The sequence below is a fragment of the Desmodus rotundus genome, chromosome 1, assembly GCF_022682495.2.
Source record: "Desmodus rotundus isolate HL8 chromosome 1, HLdesRot8A.1, whole genome shotgun sequence".
NCBI classification, from domain to species: domain Eukaryota; kingdom Metazoa; phylum Chordata; class Mammalia; order Chiroptera; family Phyllostomidae; genus Desmodus; species Desmodus rotundus.
This window is the reverse complement of record NC_071387.1, coordinates 205,428,291-205,453,482: the sequence shown is the minus strand read 5'-3', so window position 1 is coordinate 205,453,482 and position 25,192 is coordinate 205,428,291. Positions and strand designations below refer to the sequence as shown.

The window sequence follows — 25,192 nt, the reverse complement described above, 5'->3', positions numbered from 1 at the left end:
TTATAGATGTGTGAGCTCGGGCATAGCAAGAAGTGAACGAAAAATGCAACAGAATGTTAACACTGGCTGGCTGTTGGTGGTGGGATGAGAGAATGCTGTTTTTCTTCCTTACAAGGTTCAGTATTTTCTCAATGCATCACACCAAACGTGCCATCATTAAACATGAGCCCCATGAAAACAGATACATTGCTTTGTTCTCTTATGTATTTGAAGTGCCCAGAGCAGTATCTTACACATAGTAGGTGCTTAATAAATATTTGTTGAGTGAATGAATCTTTATAATGTAAAAAAAAAATCCTTTTCTTCCTCTACCTGGGTTGTGTCTTATTTTAAGGCAATTGTCATCCCTTCCCTTAAACGCCCTGTGGCTAGAACGCTCAGCCCTGGCCCTGCCTGCAGGCGTCATCCCTGCTCTTGGCTCTTTCCTGCCCACCCTAGCAGACACTCGCCCACTAGCCCTTCCTTCCCCTTTCTTCCCCAGCAACACTGCCAGGCAGACTGGCCCAAGTCAGTTTTCTGAGGAGTGACAAGAGCGTCATGGTGGGATAGGTTGTCTTTGGCCCTCAGCAACATTAAACTGGTCCCACACAGACAAAAGTGCTTTGGTGGGAGCCATGGGACCCTGCACCCATGGACCTGGGAGGAGCCTCAACCACCTGTCAGGTAAGAGGCATGTGGACCTGCTGTGGATCCCGCAGTGGCCTGTGAACCAGCGCAAGCCCTCTTGGCTGTAGTCTTGCAGCCCCTAAAAAAACACTTTCTTAACACAATCACCAACGCACAAGAAACCTTTGTGGAAGTCTAGGTTTCCATTGAATTGAAAAAAAAAAGTTTGGATGCTTTCTTTGGAGAAAGAAACAGCTTATCCTTGCCCCCAAAGCAGCACAGCTTATGGTTGAGAGATCTTCCCCGCCTGTGATTTCTCGCGGGGGTGGAGGTGGGAGGTGGGAGGCGTGAGAGTGTGTGCGTGAGCACAGCTCCCCTAGCTGTGTGGACGCTGACAATGAGGCACTTACAGACTGACAGCCTAGGCGGAAAGCTGACTGGGATTTGCAAGCCAGAGGAAAACCGCGAACTTGAACTTGAGCGCCACCTTTGGGAAAACTAAAGAGGCTGTCAGCACTAGGCCAGGTTCATTGCAAGATCAAGAAGGCAGTCAAGCTCCAGAGCTCCGCCACAAGAGGGCGCGAGAAGCGTGGAGCAGGAGTACACACAGGTCTGAGAGAAATAACCTGAGTCCTCTTGCATTTCTCCGCCCAAGTCAGCGAAGGCTGGAGGAGGTGACTGCTGTTTCCAAGGCAAAGACAGAAATGTCAACCTTCAGGGAACACGAAAACTCCAGGGCACGTGACACTACCGATGGGTCCCCATAATCTTCCAGTAATCAACATGAAAGCTGTGAGGTTCTGCTAATTCCTTGATGAAGAATTCAAAATAGCTACTTTGGGGAAGCTCAGTGAGCTACCAGGAGACACAGAAAGAAAATTCAAGGAAATCAGGACACTATTGGGTCAAAGAATACATAAATGGAAACAACTACCTCTTCAAACAACAAAAAAGGAAACAGCACACCAAAACTCTGGGATGTAGCTGAAGCGGTTTCCCATCTTGCTCTTACCAGCAGGTGGCCCCCTGGGCAAACTACTCCCACTGCCTGGAAATACGGCATGCTATTTACATGATGTGTATGTATTTAAGATCTTCAGGTCACTTACCTCTCAAAAAAAATTCAGGATCAAGTCCACTTCTATCAGCGCTGCCCTGTACGCAGATTTCTCCTCACCACTGTCCTTTATCACCGTCCTGTCCTAACCCACAATTTGGTAACAGTCAATTATTGAACCAGCTCTTCCATGAACTGGTCCAAATGCATGCCTCCTTCATCAACTGTCCGTAGCAAACAGGTGCAGGTGTGACCTGAATTCCTGCAACACGGGAAGATGGCATTGGGCTCCGGGTCACGTATTTGGTTTCCTAATGAGCCCTGGGTACCTGGGCTCATTTCTGAATGCACCATATCATGGATGCTGCAGCAGCCACCCAAGTGTATGACTCAGTGAGTCTGATCAGCTGGATTTCCAGGGGCATTTCCAGCTCCATGGTCAGGTGCCTGGGCTGTGTATTGGATACACTGGGTCCTGTGGGGCCGAAAGTGCACGTTAGCATCTTCAGCAGCTTTGTCCTGCCATGGACAAGATCCCTCTCTTCCTCTGGGCTCCATCTGACCTCCAGAGACTCATGAGTCCCTGACTAAATGGGTGGAGTGCTGTTGCCAACAGTGGCCCATGCTGTTTTCACATCTGAAAGTGGCCCTGGCCAGCGTGGCTCAGTAGGTTGGGCCTCGTCCTGCAAACAGAAAGGTCTCGGGTTCCATTCCCTGGCAGGGCACATGCCTGGCTCCATGTTTGGTCCCCTGTCAGGGACCCAGCAAGAGGCAACCGAACCGTGTTTCTCTCTCACGTAGACATTTCTCTCCTCTTCCTCCCTCCATTCCCCTTTCTTGAGAATCAATGAAAAAAATTAAGGATAAAAAACTGCAAGAGGCCCCAAGTGCTCTGCTTATTGGAGGTAAGAATACAATAAGATACAATAAATTTTCAAGATACAATAAATTTCAAGATACAAAGTTCAAGATACAATAAATTTTCCTTTAGTTGGTGTGCCCTGGGCCACTGGTACCCTAAAAATGGTATCAAAGGGGCATGCCCCAAATTTCTGTAGGATTTACGGTATCTCTGTGGTAAATCATGATTTTCAAGGAATATGTCTTTTTTATCTAAACTTTCAATTTGTTGATATAAGGCCACTTATACTATCATGATTGTCTCTCTACTGTTTACAGATTCTGTAGTGATGTTCTTTTTTATTCCTGATCTTATGATATTATTAATTTACTCCTCGTCAGTTCTATTTCTATTAGTTAATCTTATTAGGGGCTATCTATTGTGGTCTTGTTAATCATTTATAATGTCTTTTTAATGTCTACATCATTAATGTTTATTCTTATAATTATTTCCTTCTAATTTCTTTGAACTTAATTTCCATTAGTTTTCTAATCTCTTGAAGTAGATACTTAATTAATATTATAGGTATTAGTTTTTTAAATATAGTCATTTAAAGGTGAATATTTATCTCTCCACATGATTTTAGGTGTATCCCTCAAGGTTGATGTTAAATATTCATTAAAAATCAATTAAAATATTTTGTAATTTCCACTGTGATTGTTTTTCTGTGACTCATGGGTATTTAGATATTTATTGCTGTTTTACTTCCAAATATTTGGCATACTGCGGTAACTTTTTGTTAATGATTTCTAAATTGATTTTAATGTGACATCTGTCAAAACCATTTTAAATGCATATTGGAATTTAGTATACAATAGTGATAGTTTCTCAAAATAGTGGGAAAATATTAATTATTCATCAAATATGTGCAACATCAAGTAGCTACTTACCACTAGGGATAAACATAGGTGGCTCCCTCCCTCCCTCGTTATTCCAAAGTCAATTTCCAGTGAATAGAATATTTAATGTGTTTATTAATAAAAGATTTAAAAGAAAATATGTAATTACATGTGAATAGAAGATTCAAAGATTTATATGGAAGAATAAACACATTAGAAGTAGTTATTGGATGATATTTTGAAAACTCACCTTTTTATTATTGCTTATATGACAGATGCCGAATTCTTAGCAAATTATCATAATAAATTATGTAAAGTCATTATGATAATTTGCTAAGAATTACGTCATGTAAAGTGAATTTTACATAATGAACTATATAAAATAGCTTGTAAAAACATGCTATTTTATTTCTTTCATTCCATTCTATTATCTCCAACCAGTTCTTCTCTTGCCTCATGCTAATTTTTCAATATTTTAAAAATTATGTATGCATCCATGTAAATGTGTAGGATTTTAATGTGAGACTGTGTTTTTGATGTATATAAATGATATACTCAGATACACATTTCTGTTTTCATTATTCACTCATCATTATGATTTTAAAGTCAAGGTTTCTATACCTATGGCATGTCTGTTTCCTGTAGCTGCTGCATATGTTTCGTAGTAAGACTACACCACGTTTATATAAACACGTCCCTGCTGATGAATATCACGGTGGCTTCCAACCCCCCGTGTGACGCGCAGTGGTATGATGAACGTCATCACGTACACACTCTCTGGGCCTTTTTGGGGCGTTTTTCTGTGACATAGCCCAGGGGTGTGGTGCAGAGGGACAAGGGGAAAGTGTACAAAGCTCCCCGCATGTGACCGTATTGCTGTTCTGAATCCACACTGATGCCAGTCCCGAGGGAAGGTGTGTTCTCAAGTCCTCACCAACTCTTTGCATTACTCACGTTGCTCATATTTCCCCCTTTGGCAGTGTTGTAGTTTTAACATTTACTTATCTATGATGCTTTCGAGCCTCTCTTTATACACTCTTTAGCCCATACACTCTTTAGTCCCTGCTACATGAAAGCACAGTGCTCGTATGCAGCTTTCTTGAACTGAAATGGCAGAGAACCAAGAAATTAACATAAATTTATATGAAAAAATTTTGAAGATATTATTTACTTTTAGAGAGAGGGGAAGGGAGAAAGAGAAACATCAATATGTGATAGCCTCTTGTGCGCCCTCTACTGGGGAACCTGGCTCACAACCCAGGCGTCTGCTCTGACTGGGACTCCAGCAGGCCACCCTTGGTGGCACTCAATCTACTTAGCCACACCAGCCAGGCCTATATGAAACATTTTTTGAGCATTCCCAGACTCAAAATACCCTGCCAAGTTATACCAAATAATACATAAAACCTAAAATAACACTAACATACAGTAAAAGCAGCATGATATTGTTTGCCAAAAAACTTCCACAGCCAAAAGCTCTGTGAAAGAAAGGGTTCACTGAGCCAAATGCTAGTCCAAAAAGGATGAGGTCCTGGGGATGAACCAGGTGTACATGGAAAATCCAAGTATGCGTCCTGGAGTTGATGGGCTCTTTTGTGGAAAGAGTTTGGGGATGAAAGACGTAAGGCTATGGATAAGGGGGTGGGTGAAGGCGAAACGGGGCTAGCTCTGGAGCAGAGACTTAATCCTTCAGAAGAGGGGTTTGGTTCGGTGGCAGCCGTCTGGAGAGCTCCTGGGTAAGCCCGGAGCAGAGGCTCCTGCTGACCCGTGGCACCTGGCTTTTTCCTTAGACAACCCCAGAGACGGGCACCTGGAAGATAATTCTGTTTCTACGAAAACTCAGGGATGTAAGCAAGGTCTTTCTGGTTTTTCCCTGCAGCTGGTAACCCCTCCTGTCTCTCCCTTCCTTCCTGTGGCCTGCTCTAATTAATTTAGGGCAAATCAGAAGTGCTTTCTTGTCAATATGAGAAATATACAGACTCTATGAGGTAGAAATAATGTGTTTATAGGGTAGTTTCACTTATTAAAAACACTGACTTGATTTCTCCTTCAATATTGTTATAAGATGATGGAATACTGCGCTTTATATACCTGTCAATTCACTCAGGCAGGAGACTTCCTTTTTCCATTCCTGGATGCCGACTAACTAGACCACTTGCTACCAGAGGGCCAATAGTAACTTCAGCAGCTTTCTAGGTTCTTTCTCTCTGCATGTAAGTAGTATGAACGGTAGACCCAGGCCAGCTCAGTGCATGCACAGTGTCTTTGTTTGCCAGGATGGAAATGCTTTATTACACCAAATTTATTCTAAGTGCAACACCCCACAAGCTCTCGTAGGCTTTCCTCACACCTAACGGAAGCACACAGTGAACCAAGATAAAGCACAAATGCTCACTGACACAGCTCAAAGCCGGGGCAGCTCGATGCTGAGATGCTGAGATGCTGAGCACGGTCGCCGGGGAAGGAGCGAGCCAGGCCACTCTCGCTGCTCCAGGTGCACGCTGCCTCCCTAACAGTGGGAAAAAGAGACGCTGAATTCTACTTTTACTTCTCACCTGTTTTCATAACAGCAAACATTCTTTTCATATTTCTCTCTATTAGTGAAAACAGGTACCTATGTAGAGCTTTCAGAAAAGCTAAGGGGTGTAAAGTGAACTTTTGAAAAGCAGAGTTTACCTGTGTGGTGCTATTCTTCTGTGAATGACCTATTCACATCCCTTGAAAGTTTCCCTTTGGATTTCCTGCCTTATCATTTTGATTTGTAGAGGCTGCATGTGCTGCGTATACAGCTATTAATCACTTGTGAGTTTTAGACTCTGGAATTATCTTCTCTCAATTGTCACCTAACAGTTTTTCCCATGTGTTATAGCTCCAAGATGTAGAAATGTTTCTTTCTACAGACTATCCTTCTAATCATATTTTTACAGTGTATTATGTCATTGTCTCCAGGATATATAACTATTACACACTACTTTTGGCAACTGACGTTCTACTGTTTAATTTTAGTTCTGCATTGTTTTTTCATAATTGAGATTTTATTTGTTGTTTTGAGGATAAGTGCACAGACCTTTATATTTGTACTCAATTTTCAACATACGTACCCAAACCCTAAAAAGCCAGATAGTTGTGATTCTTTTCTAAACCGTTATTCCAGTGGCTTTCCAGATTAACATTGGGAGGTGGATTTTCCCTAATAGAATATCAAGCGCCAAGCTCTTACATGCAAGCTTACACTGAAGCATGGTTCTTACCTGGAAGCTTCTCAGGGAGTTTCTTTATTGTCTGTCTCCTGAGTTCTTCCATGCTCAAAACTATCTGTAACATTGAAATGGGGAGGTTATTATAAATTTATGACTCGGGGATTTTTTCTTGAAAATATATATCTTAGCCAACTTAAAAGGACAAGGTTCAGTTATCAACAAAATATTTTTGAGCATATCAATGAAAAACAATGTGGTTTTGACAAACTTTTCCCAGTAAACGGAACTAAGTTTCCTGGGGAAGGGGGCTAATTGTGGGTCAGGGGCCAGAACAGTGGGAGCTGCCCCTGCACAGTCCGTTATTGTACCAGGAATCGAGGGCAGTGTGAAAGACTAGGATCACGCCATAAAGGGGGGAGGAGTGAGGTTGACGGGCTTTCACCGACCTAAGATAACAAAATCTGACCACCAAATGAAATAGCAAGTACAATGAACTTAAACACTGTCTGGTTCTAGAGGATGCAGGGATGAAATCAGGCATGCAATTTTTTCTAAAAGTGAAGCTTAATACCTATGAAAGGAAAAAAGAAAAAGGAGAATTGGATAAGAAAACCTTGCAGACTGTGATGCAGATCTGACACATTTTCTGCCAGGCCAAGGGATGGAGGCTGAAGCAAAGGTTACTCATTAAAGGTTCTTGTTCAATGTGCCTGGCTCAGTCACCAGCTGATGGCTGCCTCGGAACACCTGTGTCCCAGACCCAGGTGCTGAGGCAGGCTCCCCTGGGACTGAGAGCTGGAGGCTGTCAGAGAGTTATTTTCAGCCCAGCTGGGCTTGGTGTCTCCTTCCTCAAGGGGCAGGGCACGGGATCTGAGCAGGTAGCGTCAAACTAATCAAATGCACCAAAACCCGGGTGTTCAATTTATAACGACACTTAAACTAACAACCCTTGTTAATTATCATCGGATGTTGCTAGGATGTATCTTTTTTCTGCAGACTGACAAAGAGAAATAATTACTTATCCAGCCATTGCGGTATGAATTGCATTGTAGCCTAAGAAAACAATTCTTGAAATTCAAAAAGTAGTCAGCACCCCTATGTTCATTGCAGCCCATTCACGATAGCTAAGATATGGAAGCAACTTAAGTGCCCATCAGTAGATGATTAGATAAGTTGTGGTACTTATATATAAAGGAATATTACTTGACCATAAAACAGAATAAAATCTTTTTTTAAAATTTTTTATTGTTATTCAATTACAGTTGTGTGCCTTTTCTCCCCAGCCCTCCACCCCACCCCAGCCAAACCCCCCTCAGAATAAAATCTTACCATTTGTGAGAACATAAATGGGCCGAGAGTGAAATAAATGAAGTAAGTTAGAGAAAGACAAATACCATATGATTTCACTTATATGTGGAATATAAATAACAAAATAAACAAACAGAACAGAAGGAGACTCATAGATGCAGAGAACAAACCAATGGTTGCAGATGAGAGGGGGTTTTGAGGGGTGAGAAACAGGTGAAAATATCCAGAAGTACAAATCGGTGGTTACAAAATAGTCACAGTGATGTAAATTCAACACGGAATATTGTCAATAATATTGTAACAACTATGTAAGGTGCCGGGGGCTACTTTACTTTTGGGGGGAACACTTCATAAATTATATAAATGTCCAAGCGCTGGGCTGTACACCTACACCACAATCATATAAAATAATGTAGAATGCCAACTATATTGACAAAAACCCACATCGTGTTGCATACCTTACATATGTAGAATTTTAAAATAAAAATATATTTTATGACTGAAAAATAGAAAGAAAACAATTAGTGAGAGAAAGAACATTTTTACTTTAGACACCCAACTAATAAATGAAGACGAATGATAGGAGGAAGTATTCATCATTTTCCATCCCCCCCAGGATATAATTAATCTAGGTAATGATCACTAACAGATGTTACATCATTGATTAAGCCACTAGTGGGGACATTTGTAACAGAGGGATCAAGCCTACATCACCAAAATCCAGTTACAGTTCCTAATCTCACTGTCAGATAAAATGTGCCTCTTGATCAGCAGGAAGACGCAGCTTCACTTATGAAGTATTTTTGCCTATAAAATTCAAGCTAAATGTAATAAATGTCGAGATCTTAGGTTCACAAGGACGATGTGTATAAAAGAAAATTAAACAGCACCTTGGGCGCAGTCAGCCAAATTCAGGAAGTGGAAAATTCTAGGGGACACATTACCTACATTTTTAAACATTAAAAGGCAAGAAAAAGAAGGGATGATAAATAACTACAAATCAGAAATATTTCTGTGAGACAAATCAAGCCTATGCAACCTGTGGGTCTTCTTTGAATTCCGATGCAAAGAAGTCAGCTGAAAAGAGGCATTTCAAAGGCGGGGCAATTGGAACACCAACTGCTGATTGGATAACATAGAGTCATTGTTAAGCCCTGACTGGTGTGGCTCAGTGAGTTGGGCATCACCCTGCAAACAGAAAGGTCGCTGGTTAGATTACCTACGGGTCAGGGCACAGGCCTGGGTTACGGCCAGGTTCCTGGTTGGGGGCATGTCAGAGGCAACGGATCGATGTTTCTCTCCATCTCTTTCTCCCTCTCTCTAAAATAAATACATAAATTAATTAAAAAAAAACTTTTTAGAAATCATTGCTAAAACAATGAATTCTAAAAAAACATCAGGATTATAAAAGAGGCCGGACCCGTTGTGGGTAGACACTGTGGCACTGACGGGGAGACTGACAGGGCACATACGTTTTACTTGACAACACTCCAGAGAAAACAGAACAAAACCAGAAACCGCCACGAGCCATGGAGGAAGCAAGGCTGTCAAACACGGAAAACCGTGAAGCTTGGGTGGTGGATACATTTGGGTCCATGAAACTATGTTTTCTCTGTGGGAATGCTTGAATTTTTTCATAATAACACTTTAAAATAAAATACAATTATCCCAAAACGTATCCAAGAGATATGACTATAAGTCATTCAAAACTTAAGGGACTGCTCTAGGCCCCAGTGGCTGCCGCCAAGATGGGCAAGTTAACGAAACCCAAGAAGGTGGTGCTGGTCCTAGCTGGACGCTACTCCAGACGCAAAGTGGTCGTCGTGAAGAACATTGATGATGGCTGGTCTGACTTCCTCTACAGCCATGCTCTGCTGGCTGGAATTGACCACTGTCCCCGCAAAGGGACAGCTGCCACGGGCAAGAAGAAAATCACCGAGAGGTCTAAGATCAAGTCTTTTGTGAAAGTTTATAGCTACAATCACCTCACGCCCACGAGGTACTCTGTGGACATCCCCTTGGACAAAACTGTCGTCAACAAGGACATCTTCAGAGACCCTGCTGTGAAATGCAAAGCCCGAAGGGAGGCCAAGGTCAAGTTTGAAGACAGATACAAGACCAGCGAGAACAAATGGTTCTTCCAGAAGCTGCGGTTTTAGATCTTTTTTGTTTCAGTCATTAAAAATCCAAAAACTAAAAAAAACTGAAGGGAAGTTATGTTCGTGTGTGTATGTGACTAAAATAGATACACATACAAATAAGTTAAAAATCTGCTGAGCTTCCAGTGTCTGGTTCACGAATGACTCAGGTTTCTATGCATCACAGTCCTTTCTGAACTTCAGAGCCTTACAAATCCAAAGGGAGATTTGATCAACATTTACACCCAAGGACGAATGCCCAGGGTCCCTCCTGTTCCTGCCCATTATCATGGGTTTTGCAGTTGCAATTGTTGGTGACTGATACTGTGTATCTGCAGACCAACCCTGGGCGGGGTCACTTCAATTCTATATGAGCCAGCCAGCAGCATCCCAGTCCTTGAGGGCGGGGACCCTTCTGAGCATCCCAGTCCTTGAGGGCGGGGACCCATCTGAGCATCCCAGTCCTTGAGGGCGGGGACCCTTCTGAGCATCCCAGTCCTTGACGGCGGGGACCCTTCTGAGCGTCTCTGTCCTGAGACAGCCACCACCGAATGCCCCAGGCAGCGGACCTGAAGTGCTGTGGCCTGGACCACTCTGGCCAGCAAGAACCCCTGAATTTCTGCAGAGTCCCCTCCCTGCACCACCCTCCCCCAGCAAATTGTCTTCATAGTTCTCAGACCATTTTCTTTCTCTACATAATAAAGACAAAAACAATGCCAACCTTTTATTTCTCTGTGTGTGCCTAACTTGTCTGTAGGGAAGGTCCAGGCAGGGGAGGGGCTGCTTGGCTTACCTGGGTTGGGGGGCAGGACACAGGTGAAATGCACTTCGCAGGGTTCATCATAAACTAATTTGCCCGCCTTGGAAGCAACAGTTAAACTAGACTTATAACGACCTCAGACGCTTGCACCGAATGGAAAGTGATGAACTAAATTAGGTACATATGTTGATCACTTATTCTGAATGTGACATAAAAGAATGTCACATATTACAAGACTGACAGAAAAACGTAGGTTAAAAAATCGTTCCTCATGGGAAAATTCAATGGGAGGAAGGAAAGCAGAGAAAGGAAAATCACTAATAAGAGAATGCACATAATAGAGAACCAAGAATGCGGCGCAGGTAGACACACTGAGCCTCCTCGCACAACCAGAACTGACAGAAAATCGAACGGCAAGGGGGTCCGACACCAAGGAAATAAAAAATAAACATTCATCCAGACTGGTAGGAGGGGCGGAGACGGGCACCGGGGTGGAGAGGACTCACGTGGCTGTGGCAGGACCGAGACTGGCGGAGTGTGGGACAAATGGCGCAGGCAGTCTGACCACTAGTGGCCCCTGTGGCCCCACATTGGTGCACAGATAAACCCAGAGGGCCGGACTCAGAGTGGCGGAGAGTGGGGCAAGCTGAGCAGTGGGTAGCACCCCGCGGCCCCACATTCGTGCACAGATAAACCAGACAAACGGCGGGGACCAAAACAGACCGCACAACCCAGGGCTCCAGCTCAGGGAAATAAAGCCTCAAACCTCTGATTGAAAACGCCCGTGGGGGTGGGGGTGGCAGCAGGAGAGACGCCCAGCCTCACAGGAGAGGTGGTTGGAGAGACCCACAGGGGCCTAGAGTGTGCACAGGCCCACCCACTCGGGAACCAGCACCAGAGGAGCCCAGCTTGATTGTGGGTATTGCAGTGAAAGATTGAAATCTGGAGGAGAGTGAGGCGGGCGCCATTGCTCCCACTCGGCCCCTCCCCCACGTACAGCGTCACAGGGCAGCGACCAGCATTACCCTGCCCCAGTGAACACCTAAGGCTCCGCCCCTTAAAGTAACAGACACGCCAAGACCAAAAAAAAAAAAAAAGGCTCAAATGACAGAACACTTCAAAGCTCCAGAAAAAATAAATACAACTAAGTGAGGAAGAGATAGCCAACCTATTGGATGCACAGTTCAAAACACTGGTTATTAAGACGCTCACAGAATTGGTTGAATTTGTTCGAAAACTAGATGAAAAAAAGAAGGCTATGCCAAGAGAAACAAAGGAAAATGTACAGGGAACCAATAGTGATGGGAAGGAAACTGGGACTCAAATCAACAGTGTGGACCAGAAGGAAGAAAGAAACATCCAACCAGAAAAGAATGACGAAACAAGAACTGGGAAGGAACCTCCAGGACATCTTGAAACATTCCAACATCCCAATTATAGGGGTGCCAGAAGGAGAAGAGGAAGAACAAAAAATTGAAACTTATTTGAACAAATAATGGAGAACTTCCCTAATATGGCAAAGGAAATAGACTTCTAGGAAGTCCAGGAAGCTCAGAGAGCCCCAGAGAAGCTGGACCCAAGGAGGAACACACCAAGGCACATCATAATTACATTACCCAAGATTAAATGCAAGGACCTACATCCAAGATTACTGTATCCAGCAAAGCTATCATTTAGAATGGAAGGACAGATAAAGTGCTTCTAGATAAGGTCAAGTTAAAGAAGTTCCTCATCACCAAGCCCTTATTATATGAAATGGTAAAGGGAGTTACCTAAGAAAAAGAAGATCAAAAATAGGAACAGTAAAAATGACAGCAAACTCACAGTTATTAACAACCACACCTAAACAAAACCAAGAGCAAACTAGGCAAACAACTAGAACAGGAACAGAACCATAGAGATGGAACTCACATGGAGGGTTGTCAATAGGGGAGTGGGAGGGGGAGAGGGGGGGAAAGGTACAGAGAATAAGTAGCATAGATGATAGGTGGAAAATAGACAGGGGGAGGGTAAAAATAGTGTAGGAAATGTAGAAGCCAAAGAACTTATAAGTATGACCCATGGACATGAACTATAGGGGGGAATGTGGGAGGGAGGGGGTGGGCAGGATGGAGTGGAGTGGGGGGGGGGAATGGGACAACTGTAATAGCATAATCAATAAATATATAAAAAAAATAAAAAAATAAAAAATAATAAAAAAATAAAAAAAGAGAATGCACATAACGACATAAAACAGCATAGGGGTTTTGAGAAAACACTGGAGAATGTGGCGTGAACGCGATGTATTTCCGCACTAGGTATGAAAACAGTAGCACACTTGAAGTCTTTCCTCATTCACACATTCCAGCGTGGACGCATAGAGAAATTACAATTTTAAGTAAGGTAGGGGACCCTATTTATCCACACCCACTGAATCTTCCCGGTACCCCTATCCTTACCTGACCCGCCTACGTGAGGGCCTGGAATCACCGTCCAGACCCAGAGGTCAGCAGAAACTGTGATGGCGCAAGGATCGCGGCTCTGAAACTCTCCGCTCCCAAAGGACACAGTCCACGCGGGACGGACAGGATGCCATACACGTGGAGTCTGCCTCTAAGTGTGCCTGACTCGCAGAGAGTCTTTGTACAGAGAGGACCAACTATGGCCTCGGAACTTTCGCCCCAGGGACCTACGTCCTCTACCCGAACCCTTTCCCGCTCCAATCAATCAAGGAACCAGCCCCTCCCACTTTCCAAGGCCCTTCCCCAAGGCTGAGACACTCCCCTTTTTCGCCCCAGGCTCTTAACCGATTTGCAATGCAAATGAGGGTCAGTCAATACGAAAATCGGATTTCCCGAGGCCTTGGAGACCCAAGCAGTATAAAAGGCGCTGTGTGTACCTGCCGGAATCATTCGCCTCTGGTCCTGGGCCCGCTGCGCATCTCCTCCCGCCCAGGTGGCTGAAGCCATAGAAGCGCATCCTCCCGCTCAGTTGGCTGAAGCCATGGAAGCTCATCCGCCCGCCTGGGACGACCTGCCGTGGCTGTGGGGGTGTCTGGAGCCCAGCACGCCTCCGGGCCTGAACCGAGAGCAGGCCTGGGCCTGGGCCATGGACAACTTCCCCGCGCTGTGCCGCCCCTCCCGCGAAGCCAGCCCCGAGAGCGTGGAACGCAGCCGAGGTGCCCACGGGCAACCGCGCCGCGTGCGCACCTCGCACGTGGATGTTCCCGGAGCCGGGAGGGGCCAGAAACGCTGTCGAGACCCGCGCGCCCACGATCCCAAAGCTGAATCCGCCCAGGACCCGCAGGTACCTCGGGGAGATACCAGCGCCGCAAGCCAGGGACACACAGAAGCTCCCGGCGCCACGCTGAGCCCAAGTCGCCCCCACAAGCGACCGAAAAACCACGCTTGATTTCGGCGGAACCTCGGCAGAAGGCCATCCACCCTGCTTGACGCCCTGCAAGGAGCCCACACAGCCCGGGAGGGGCCCGGAGAACGCCCTGCGGAGCAGCCCTGCTCGCTTCTTCCTCTCCCGAGGGACTCCCGGATTGCTCCCGGACAGCTTCCCTGTGTGAACGCAATCAATAAAAGGCTAAGGCCCTGGGCTTTGGCATCTACTTCTCACTGTCTGTGTTCCCTTCTGTAATAGGTGTGCTGTGTCGAACCCATGGAACCCCTTTCCTGTCCTCCCGCGCGTGCAAGCCATGCTCACCAGGGGCATGGGGATTGCAGAAGGCGGCGGCGGCGGCCCCGGGGCGGGAAGGGGCCAGGGCTGAGGGTGGACCGGAGGACTCTCAGAGAAGTCCTGGGTGTTTTCAGGGCCGGGGGGCCGGGCGGCGGGGAGCGCGGTGAGGGTGGTGGGGCGGTGGGACTGAGGAGGGCAGGACCGCAACGAAGGGAGGCGGGGGATCTCTGAGTGCGCCCCCCCTGGAGCTTAGCACTGAGAGCAGGCGTCAATAAAAGTTCCTTGAATGTTTGAAGGGTCCATGAGCGGGATGGGGGAGGGGCGCCGGCGAGAGTTAAGGGGGCCCGAGGGGAAGACCTTACCCCTGGGCCATCTCCAAAGGACAGCGATGGGGTTCGGGGCACCGGCCCCAGATCACACTGTTCCTGGCAGCGACAGAAGGCTCCCCTTTGGGGGCCGCTTGGTGCCAGGATCCACGGGGTGCGGTGCAAGGGGGCGGGGCCTGGATGGGAGATCACCAGCCTGTGAGCCTGGAACACGCGCCCTGTGGGCTCGCATTCATTCCGCACCTGGCATCCTAACCGACAATCCCTGTTCTAACCTGCTGCCTGATCCAAGATGCCCCCTCTCCAGAGCGCACTGAGGGAATTATAGTCATCCTGGATGGGCCACGGGAGGGGACGCTAGGTCACCAATATCCCCAAGTTACCACCTGGTGGCCTATCAAAACAGAGCAATCACACAGACTCCTTCCAGGGCACCCTCTGTGCACCTGGGCCACAGCCAGCCTGACACGGGGTCCTCAGGGCAGGGGCACTCTTTGGGGCACCTCCTTCCTCCAGTCCCAGCTACAAGGGGACATGGCTGAGATTTCTCCATCTAGATGGAGTGGACAGGCTCTCCCTTGACCTCCATGCTGTGGGGCCTAAGAGCCCACCTGCCATGTGACACTCAGAAACTGAGTTCAGCTTGGGAATCTCTGTTGCATCTGCTTTACAAAAGTCCTCCGGGAGAACCTCTCCCATCCCTCTTACTGTGTCTTCCTCTGAACAGACAATGTGGTTCAGGAAAGCCTCTGTATTGGCTCCTAATGACTGGAAGAAGTTGTGTTTCTGTTGTCCTCTGTCAAGATTTTGTTGTCTTCTCGATACAACTGTGCATAAATGCCAATGAGTTTTTGTGTCAGGCAGTGTGAGTGTGTGAGGTGGGGAGGAGAGGGGATGGGACGTCCCTCGGGAAGGGGTGCGAGTTCCAGCTGCCGTGTAGCTGGATGTGGGTCTCAGCAGGAGAAAGCAGAGATCCCCCTCGGTCAGAGGCAGTGAGTGATGGAACCGAGTCACTGAGCAAACGACTGCCCCGCCTGCGTGCGGGCCTGCCAGTCAGCCCTTAGAGCTGGCCCATGGGATAACGGGGGCGGGGGGGGGGGGACGAGGGTATATTGGAAAAACACAGTTGAGAGAGGACATCTCCTGGCACGCCTATGACATTTGTTTTCTCCAGCGCCACGCCTGGGGCCCTGCAAGCATCTTCAGGATGCTCTGCCATCTCCACCAGCACTTGAGGGACACGCCTTTCCGCCATGGCGTACAAATTGAAGCTCCTTTGTTGGTATGACCTGACCTAAGGGAAAGGCCAAGGAAGACCTTCCTATGGTGCAAGGGGATCCGCTTTGGGAAGCGGTGAGTCCGGGGACATTGGTGGCCCACACTCGCTCCCGCCTGCCACCTGGCCTGGGAGGCCTGGCACTGAAGCCCCGGGACCTGGCATGGAGTCCTGGTTGGAAGGTTTGGAGGCTCAGTCTTTCAGAAGGCACTTGATCACGGCAGCCTCATTGTCCTCGAGAAGAAAACACAGTTTAATGATCATACGGAGCATGTGGATCTCTTTCCCGGAAGCACTCTCCTATCCTAGGCTCCCCGCTGGCTCAGTGGGAACTCAGAAACGTTCACCGGGGCTTTCTTCTAGAGAGTTTGGGGGACAAGGTTTTCTGCACAGCTACCTTTGAGGTCCTTGAAAGCCTCTGCCGTTCTCCCCAAAACATGCTCCCTAAACCCTTCCACCTACCTCTTTATTTCCTAAGAGACCCCTCCAGCCCTGGGTCCTTCCCTGAGGCAGGTTCCTCCGTGCCACCTGCAGTAAGCCGACGCTGCAGCAGATCAGCGCTGGCCTTTCCACAGCAAACTGCAATGGCATCGCTCGTGCCCACCTGCTGGACCCCAAGGATGACTGTCTTGGGATTCCAGTGAACTCCATGTCATGCAGCTGAGGCTCGCAGGCGGGATCCCCGGTCAGGGCACACACCTAGGCTGCAGGTTCCGCCCCTGGTCCGGAAGCACACGGGAGGCCACGGATCCGGGCTTCTCTGTGCCATCAGTGCTTCTCTCTCTCTGCCCCTTTCCTTCTCACCGGGGTAAGTCCATCCCTGCCCACACACGTTCCTGTGCCTTCTTCCAACAAATCCACATCCTGTCTTGTGACCCCTTCCCTTACCAGTAGAACAATACCCATTTTGGGTCCAGGCAGGTAAAGAGAGGGAGGAAGGCTATTTGACTCCAAAATCCAACTACATTGACTTCACCTGAATTGTAGCGGTCATTTGTGCAATCTGGAAAACATTCTCACTGTCTTCCCTTCCCGAAATTCACCCCATTTGTAGTGTTGAGAACACCGCCCCCTGAAGATCCTGTCTGGGCTCATGCCCAACGCCAAAGGGTGAGCTTGCCCCACACTGCCACTCGAGGTCAGTGGAACTTCCCTCTTCTCGACGCTCTGAGCAGTTGTTTGTCAATGAAAGTTTCAAATACAGGTGGGACATTGTCAGGGACACACCCTTTTCTTTAAAAAATAACAGGGAACACTGTGAGAGGTGTGGAAGGCTTACAGGTTAAAACAGGCTTTAGGTCCTCCAGCCCCGGGGAGAAGGACTTGTCTGAGTCCAGGTGATCCCCATCGTGTGGGTGATTGGTACTGATCCCCTGTGGCCTGACTAGCCGGCCTGTTCTCACCCCGGGGACATCTCTCCCACTGCATGCACAGCAGCGGCCGGCCACCTGGCCCTAACTTCCCTGGTGGAAATGACTGTCCCTGGGGTTCCAACGTTCCCTGGGAAGGTCCCCCACCACAATGCTGGGCCCCCAAGGGGCGCGCAGTTGTTGAAGCCATGTCCGGCCCACACTCAAACCTAGCCCAGCACAGCCTTCTGGCTTGAATATCCTCATCCCTCGCCCGAGTCAGCAGCAAAGGTGGCGTGTTGCCTCAGTGAACACCTTGGACTCGCCATCGCGGGCTTCCTTGCTCAGAGCTTCCAGCCCTCTGCCTCTCGTGTCATCCAATACTTTCGTCCTCTTTTATTATCATCATCATTTTTGTGTAGCTTTTGTTTGGATTGTGGTTCCTTTATGGAATTTCTTTCCCATCTTTGCCCCTGCCATTATCTTCCGCTCACCCCGTGGGAAAACACCGGTTTGGATGCCAGACACCACAAACATTGGAAGTGTTCTTTCCAGGTACTCAACCAGCCATCGTAGGGAAGGAGAGCTGGCTGTGTCCTCGTGTGGCCTTAACTGTGATCTTGCTCTCTCCCCAGAGAGCGGGAGCTCTGCCAGAGCAAGCACCAGTGCTCCTCTGTATGGGGAGCGGCCGGCACGGCACCTCCATCATGGCAGGTGACCCAAACATGCTTGCTGCCCTGAGCAGTGTGGCTCAGTTGGTTGGACTCGGTCCCGCAGAGTGAAAGGTGGCCGGTTCGAATCTGCTCAGGGCACATGTCCACGTTGTCGTTCCATGGAGTGTAGGAGAGGCAACGGATCTGTGTTTCTCTCTCATGTCTACGTTTCTCTCCTTCTCCCTCTCTTCCCCTCTCACCCTCAGGCCCTCCAAAAAAACCACAGAAACCCCTACCATCCCCACATACACAGAAAAAACACGCTTGCACATGCTTGGAATTACGTTGTTATTACTTTGTTACATTGAAGAGAACTTTTTGATCATGGAAACTTAGATGGGATGGCTCTGGCACGTCTGCCCACAGAATGTCTGGATGTGTGAAGAAGCAGGTCAGAAAGCACCATTTCACTATGGATTGGACACAAGAAGGGAATCGATCCATGAAGAGTAAACACACACAGAAGAAAATTCTACCTTAGTTACTTATTGATGTTCCCTTTGTATCGTGGATCACATCCCTACCATTGCAATGAAGATAATAATAACTGTAATTATTTCTATAATTGCAACTTCTATTCTGTATCTATCTAATTCCTTAGCCTTTGTTATCCAATATAATCCTCAAAGCTACCTTCTAAAATGTTACGTTTCAGCTGTAACCCTCAGGTAAAAATAGGAGGACAGCAGAGATGAGGTGACTTAGCTGAGTGTCCCCTGTGTGGAAATGATGGAGCAGACTTGTGCCCGAAGAGTTTGCATCTGGATCCCTAGACCTGGAATCCGTCCCCAGCGTACGTGCTGCCTGAAATGCGGGAGATACCAGAACTTCGAAACTGACCAGCAGAAACCCAGGGCGTGAGCCTGTCTTCTGTCACTGACCAGCAGTGTGGCTTTCTGCAAAGATCCCCTCTCCTCCTTCTGGCCATCTGGCTAAAATCCGCTGGTATGTTCCAAGCAGAAGGACTCTGAGAGTCCATGACCATAAAGCTGCCTGAAAGTGTCAGGCACAAAGGTGTTTTTTTTAAACAGAAGATAACCTTCCCAATAGCAGGTCTGGACTCATCCCTTCAGACTGTGTTTTTTTTTTAAAACCTAGAATCTAACTTTTATCCTATTAACCAACAAAAGCAATTCCACCTCGGAAAACTCCCCCCAAGATGATTGGATTTCCCTTAATCTCCTTAGGTCCTGCCTAGTGAAGCAATTTACACCCAAAAAAGCCATCTCCACCCAGCCTTAATACAGGCTGGCTGGACGCCTAAGAACCCAGGACGGTAAATGCACAGCCAAAGGGCCGCTGGAAACCTTCCTGCTCTCAGCTGCCCAATCCATGGGGCAGAACCTTCCCCTCTGTGTGCGCCAGGCCTGGGATTCCCTAGGCGAGTCTGTGTCTCCAATCATGCTTCCACCTTTGTGCCTGGAGGAGGAAGGCAGGCCCTGGTCACTCCCGCTCTATCCTAAACTGGGCCACCTCCTTTGGGACGACCAGGACATTGACCGGGAACTATATTCTGGTCCCTGCAGGTTTCTGCAGGGGCTCTGCCAGCAACAGTGACCCAAGGCACAGAGCACCTCCAGGCAAATCGGAGAGCTGCCAGGTCCAGAGGGACAGCTGAGACAGAGGAGCCAGAGACACCTCCAGGAGTGGAGGCTGCCACCCAGAGCCCGGCTGACGACCACCTGAAGAGTCTCTTCTCCTATCACCTGGCAGTTGGGACAGACAACTGCGACCAGGCTTCTTTGGAACCAGCCCTGCCACCTGACATCCTGGAGCTGCTGGCTGCGGACCTGCCCAAGTTGGCCACAAAGACTGTGGGCTGCCCCCCACTGCCTTTGGTCCTCACAGGTCCTTAGACTTCCTCTGAGACCCCCCCTCCCCCGGACGATCCCTTGTGACAGATGTCCTTCTAATAACACTTCTCAGCACTTTTCTCACCGTGTCCCTTCTTCCTGTAGCTTTTCATAAATCTGATTTCCATCACACACAACCAGGCAACCTGGTGCAAGCCAGCTGGGTGCAATGGGAAGGCCTTGGTGCCAAGGACACTGGGAAATCAGCCACTAGTCCTTTGTAGTGTGGGCTTTCTGCATCCAGCTTCTGGAGCGGGCATGTTACTTTCCCATCCCAACTCCAAACTGGTGACTTTTCAAGGCTCATACTTATTGCTGACAAAGAACAAAAAGTCAACTAGTGAATTGAAAGATTTCATTGGCTTTGTTAAAAGATTCGTGAATCAGGTACCATCCCGTCTAGCAAGTAGAAGGGTGCTTGCTCCCAGGGTTTATCCAAAATGAAAGGTTTTTCTGGGAAGAGGGTGTGGCAGAGGAGTTATTAGCCTAAGGAAAGAAAGGATCATTTTCAGACCAGGATGTCCTCTTTGGAGGGGAGGAGGGAGAACAGAAGTATTTCTTCCATGCAGATTGCATCTTTGAGGGGCGGGGCAGATATGAAGAGGCTCCATGTGACGGTTACCTACCTGGTGCTTGCCTGGGAAATTCCAAACTGGCGATTGACATTGCATTTCTCAGAGAAGTTGAAATTGCAGTTAAATCAGGCTCCGTATCATGAGCTTTCAGCATAAGTGACACCACTTGGGGCCTGTGGTGTCTCTGTAACGTTACCAAATACAGCTGAACTAGAGTAGCCAACATATCCGGGTTAGAAACTGGGCCCTGATGTCAACACTGTCCAGCAAAGAGCAAATGCTCAATAAATGTCCCTGCAATTATCCTAATAATCACCCAACTGCCGTGATTCCTCTGGGTCAAAGCAATTCACTGAGACTGAACTCCTAGGGGTCTCAAAGTTTCGCCTTTCTCCCTCAGGGCCTCTTCCTATAATCCCTTCACATAGTTTCTGGCATCCCAGGCAACCCAGCCTCTCCCTGCTTCCTGTTAGGATTCCATGTGACACCTCTCTGTAGACCTGAATGCTGAGGCTCAACCACTGTAAAAAGTCTGTCCTGTCGGGGAATGCAAATTGTTGCGGAATGTGGACACTATCTCCTTGACCGAGTGGTTGTTTGCACCAACAGGGATACTTGTGGTTGGCAACACCTTTTGCAGCCACCGCTGGGAGGATGCACATGCCTCTCACTCCTTTGCACCAAGAGGGAATATTCCTGGTCTCTGCATGGCCAGAGACCGTGTTCCGTGTGCACATTTTCTCGGTGGTGACTGACACCACTGCTTTCACGCAGTCGCTCATTTCTCGGTAACAGCCCACCTAATTGCACCGATGGGACAGTTTCTAAGTTGCAGGTTCCCCAGTTGGGGAACTTCAATGTGACGTCTCAGCCACAGCAGGTCCTGTACCTAGCAGGTTCGGGTGTAGGCCCGACTGCGATTTCTTAGTGCAGAAGTCAGGGTTTAATTCTGCCTTGGAGATTTCTGAGTCTGAGCAAATCCGGCTTAGCCATTTCTTAATTGTAGTGAAAACCCGTTTTGCAGTAGCAAATCGGGTGGCTCCAGGAAGCACCCTCTTTGCAGCACCCTGCCCCACCCCGTGAGGTCCTCTGTGGCATCTGTCTGTCCTGGCACAGTCCTTGTCGGTACTGTCGTTGGCGGCGATCTGCTCCTTATACCCACTTGCAATTCCCTTAGTGGTGCTATCGGTCCAGGCTTAATAACAGATTTCAAATAACTTCACTAGATTTCATTACAAATAGCACAACAAAATAGAATTCAAACATTAAATAAAAATTGTAACAATAACATTGTTAAAAATAAAAATAAATGTTGTATTAAGATATTTTAAAAATTAAAAATTATGGAAATATGATAAAATATTTTCATTTACTTTCTTCTTATTTAAAATAATAATTAAATGAATACAAAGAATATATATTATGACAAAATAAAATTTTAAAGTAGAAAATGATGAAAATAAAATACTTACATTTTAATGTTTAAAATTAATATAAAAACCATAAAGTTCTAAGGTAACCCATATTATAATTAGAAATTCTGTAAGTAAAAACATTTTAAATAGAAAATTGATAAGAAATATTTAATACTTAGAAGTACATATTATTATAATTCTTTAAAACATTGTATAAATTTTTAAACTTACCATATAATTATGTTATTATAAAGGTATGAATCATAGTATGATTTACAGTATAAATCATCCTAAAGATAAAAAGGTTTGATTAATAAAAAATAAACATCTGCACCTAAGAAAACAAATAGTAAATAAAATTAGTATTTAAAGATTTTTAAGGTGGAAATATTTTAACCTTGTCATTAACATTATTAATAACAATTAAAAATAGAAAACAGTAAAAAAATGAATACAATAATAATATAAAATTTTAAAACATCATAAAATAGAAAACAAATAAATACAATTAATAGAATTCATAAATATGGTTACCTTTGTTTAATTAAAATAAAAATACATTAAACTATGTAAGTTAAAATTTCATATTAAATAATTATATGTTATAAAATAATATAAAGGTAAAAGAGAAATTTTTAAAGAATCTAAAAAATGTAAAATAATTATGCTGCAAAACTATCAAACAATATGTTAACTTTAGTATGCACTAAACAAAAGTACATCTTCAAAAGTTAAATACCTAGCCATGCTTGTGTAGCTCAATGGATTGAGCATGGGCTGTGAACCAAAGTGTTGCTGGTTCGATTCCCAGTCAGGGCACATGCCTGGGTTGGGGGCCAGATCCCCAGAAGGGGGCGTGAGGGGCAACCACACATTGATGTTTCTCTCCCTCTCTTTCTCCTTCCCTTCCCCTCTCTCTAAAAATAAATAAATAAAGTCTTTAAATGTTTTTTAAAGTTAGATATTTTAGAATGAAATTTAAAGTTGTTTCTCTAATAAAATATAAATTACTTAAACATTATCTTTCTATAATTAAATAATGAATCATCTATGTAACATTCATCTTGAAATAATGAAAAAATTCATAGAACAGATATAATAAAAATAACTGTATGATCAAACAGTATTGGTACAAAAGATGAAATTAAAAGTAAATAAATAAGTAAAATGGAAATAAAATATTGACAATAAATAAGAAAATACATTTATAAAATATATAATAAACAATATAATTAAGGATGGAAAGAAAGGGAGAAACATTCAACAAAAAATATAAATTAAAATGTGATTAGTCAAAATAAAATATCTTAGGTTAGCCTGATATGTTACATTACATGGTAGTTTAATTATATATTACTATAGTATTAAATAACTCATGGTACGTTTTATGTGTAAAGTATAAAGTTTCAGGCACGGAACACCGGTCCTTCCACTCACGCAGATGTTTGACAAGGCAGCTCACTGTGCTCGTCTTTGGAAGTGCACTTGTTTGTCCCTGCAGGGATGCTGGTCTTTGGCGACTGCACATCCCTTTGGCTGTCTGCCACGGCTCTCCAGTTCCAGCGCGGCTGATTTCCCCGGTTTCTCTCCAGCACTGTGGCCCTGGGCGCAGACCCCTAGGGGGCAGTGGCTGTGCGCTGATTTCACGGAGACCTGTGGTTCCCTCGCAGTGCCTGCACCGCAGGCTGTTCTCTGCGCTCTGCAGGGTCAGTTTGCTCAAAGGTCTCACTATATCATTCTGTCTGTTCTGTGTATCGTTCTCACAGAATGATTGTTCCCTGCTCTGTGCTCATTTCTTCGTATTTCATTTGTGTATGCCGATTTTCTTGACTTTGTTAGTGGTGGGTAACACTGTTTTGAATTAGTCATTTTTTCAATATCTGTCCTGCATCAACCTCAACTTACATTCAGCAGTAATTTTGCAGTGTAACAGCTTGTTTGAAAGTGACCTGTATATTCGAGGAATATGCATCATTTAATTTAACACCGTCAACTTTTGTCTTACTTGTATCTATTTTAGTTACAAGTAATTTAATGGGTAGCAGTGGATTAGACATGAAACAGCTAGCTATCATCTCAATTATTTTTTTCTTTTGGCTGACAAATTCTGCAAGATGGAGAATGCAGAAGCTTACTGAACGAGCAATCCCAACGAGGAAAAACTGGGCTGGGTTACATTTAACATTGACCACTGTGAAAACAAGCCTGTTTTGATTAAACCAAGAAACTTAAACTCATTTTTATTTATCAACGATCATTCCAGATCATGTGAACTTGAAACTACTTGAATTAGTGTCCATATTTCTGAGGTTTAGCCCCTACTTGTTATATAAGGGCTTCTTTTTCTTTAAGCCAATATATAGAGCTCTTTTAAAATATCATATACATAATATACATACACACATATACATAAACTTACAGACAGACACAGAGATACTGTAGCTTTCATTTAAAGACTTTAGTCAGTGTCAGTTACAGTGTTACAAAACTCAGAAGAATAGCTGAAGCCTAAGTGGGTTTCTGGGAGGTGGAATAACTAACGTTCCCTGCTCGGATGGCTAAAGCTTTGCGCTAAAGATATTTAAAATTCTACACCACAAGGATTCCTTTACAGGAGCCATTTTTGGAGTTGTCTTTTTGAAGTCTCCTCATATCCATCAAATAATGCGTTCTGTTTTCTCCCAAAGCTTCTGGGATCCTCTGTTTTTACCGACAGCCCTAGGCAGACTATATCATGTAAGTGAACATTTCCCCAGAGTGGCCGCTAGGAGTCCAAACTACCCAAAACTTCGCCCAGGTCCCCAAAACACATGAGACCCTGGTCCAAGTTTTGGCCCAGGTGGAAACCGCCCCCCTCCCCTTCACCTTTGGATTTCTTAAGGCATCGAAACTCAGACAGACCCTGTTTTTCAAAGGATCCTAGGGTGTTCAAACAAAAGATTGATTTACTATGAAACTTCAACAAAAATGCCTCAATGAATTAGAGCACTCAGCGCAAACAGAGTGGAGCTCCCAGGTGAGCTTCACCCTCCAACGCGAAGGCCCGGGTGGGGAGGCGCAGCTGGGACAGCAGTGGGCTCGGGGGCACCACCACGGCCACTCACCAGCCTCCCGGGCAGCAGGACTCCTCTCCGCACGGCCCTGGGAGAATACATAGAGCTCCTCTATGACCCAAGGACGACGGGAAAAGCAGCAGGAAGCACAGACGAGGGA

The 25,192-nt window shown here is 45.9% G+C and overlaps 1 protein-coding gene across 1 annotated transcript; it reads left to right on the top strand.

Moving 5' to 3' along the window:
• Positions 1-9,659: 9,659 nt before the first annotated feature.
• Positions 9,660-10,070, top strand: LOC128781267 (large ribosomal subunit protein eL27-like). Its single transcript, XM_053927394.1, has one exon. It carries the CDS (start codon positions 9,660-9,662, stop codon positions 10,068-10,070), a length of 411 nt encoding a protein of 136 aa, XP_053783369.1.
• The last annotated feature ends 15,122 nt before the right edge of the window (positions 10,071-25,192 follow it).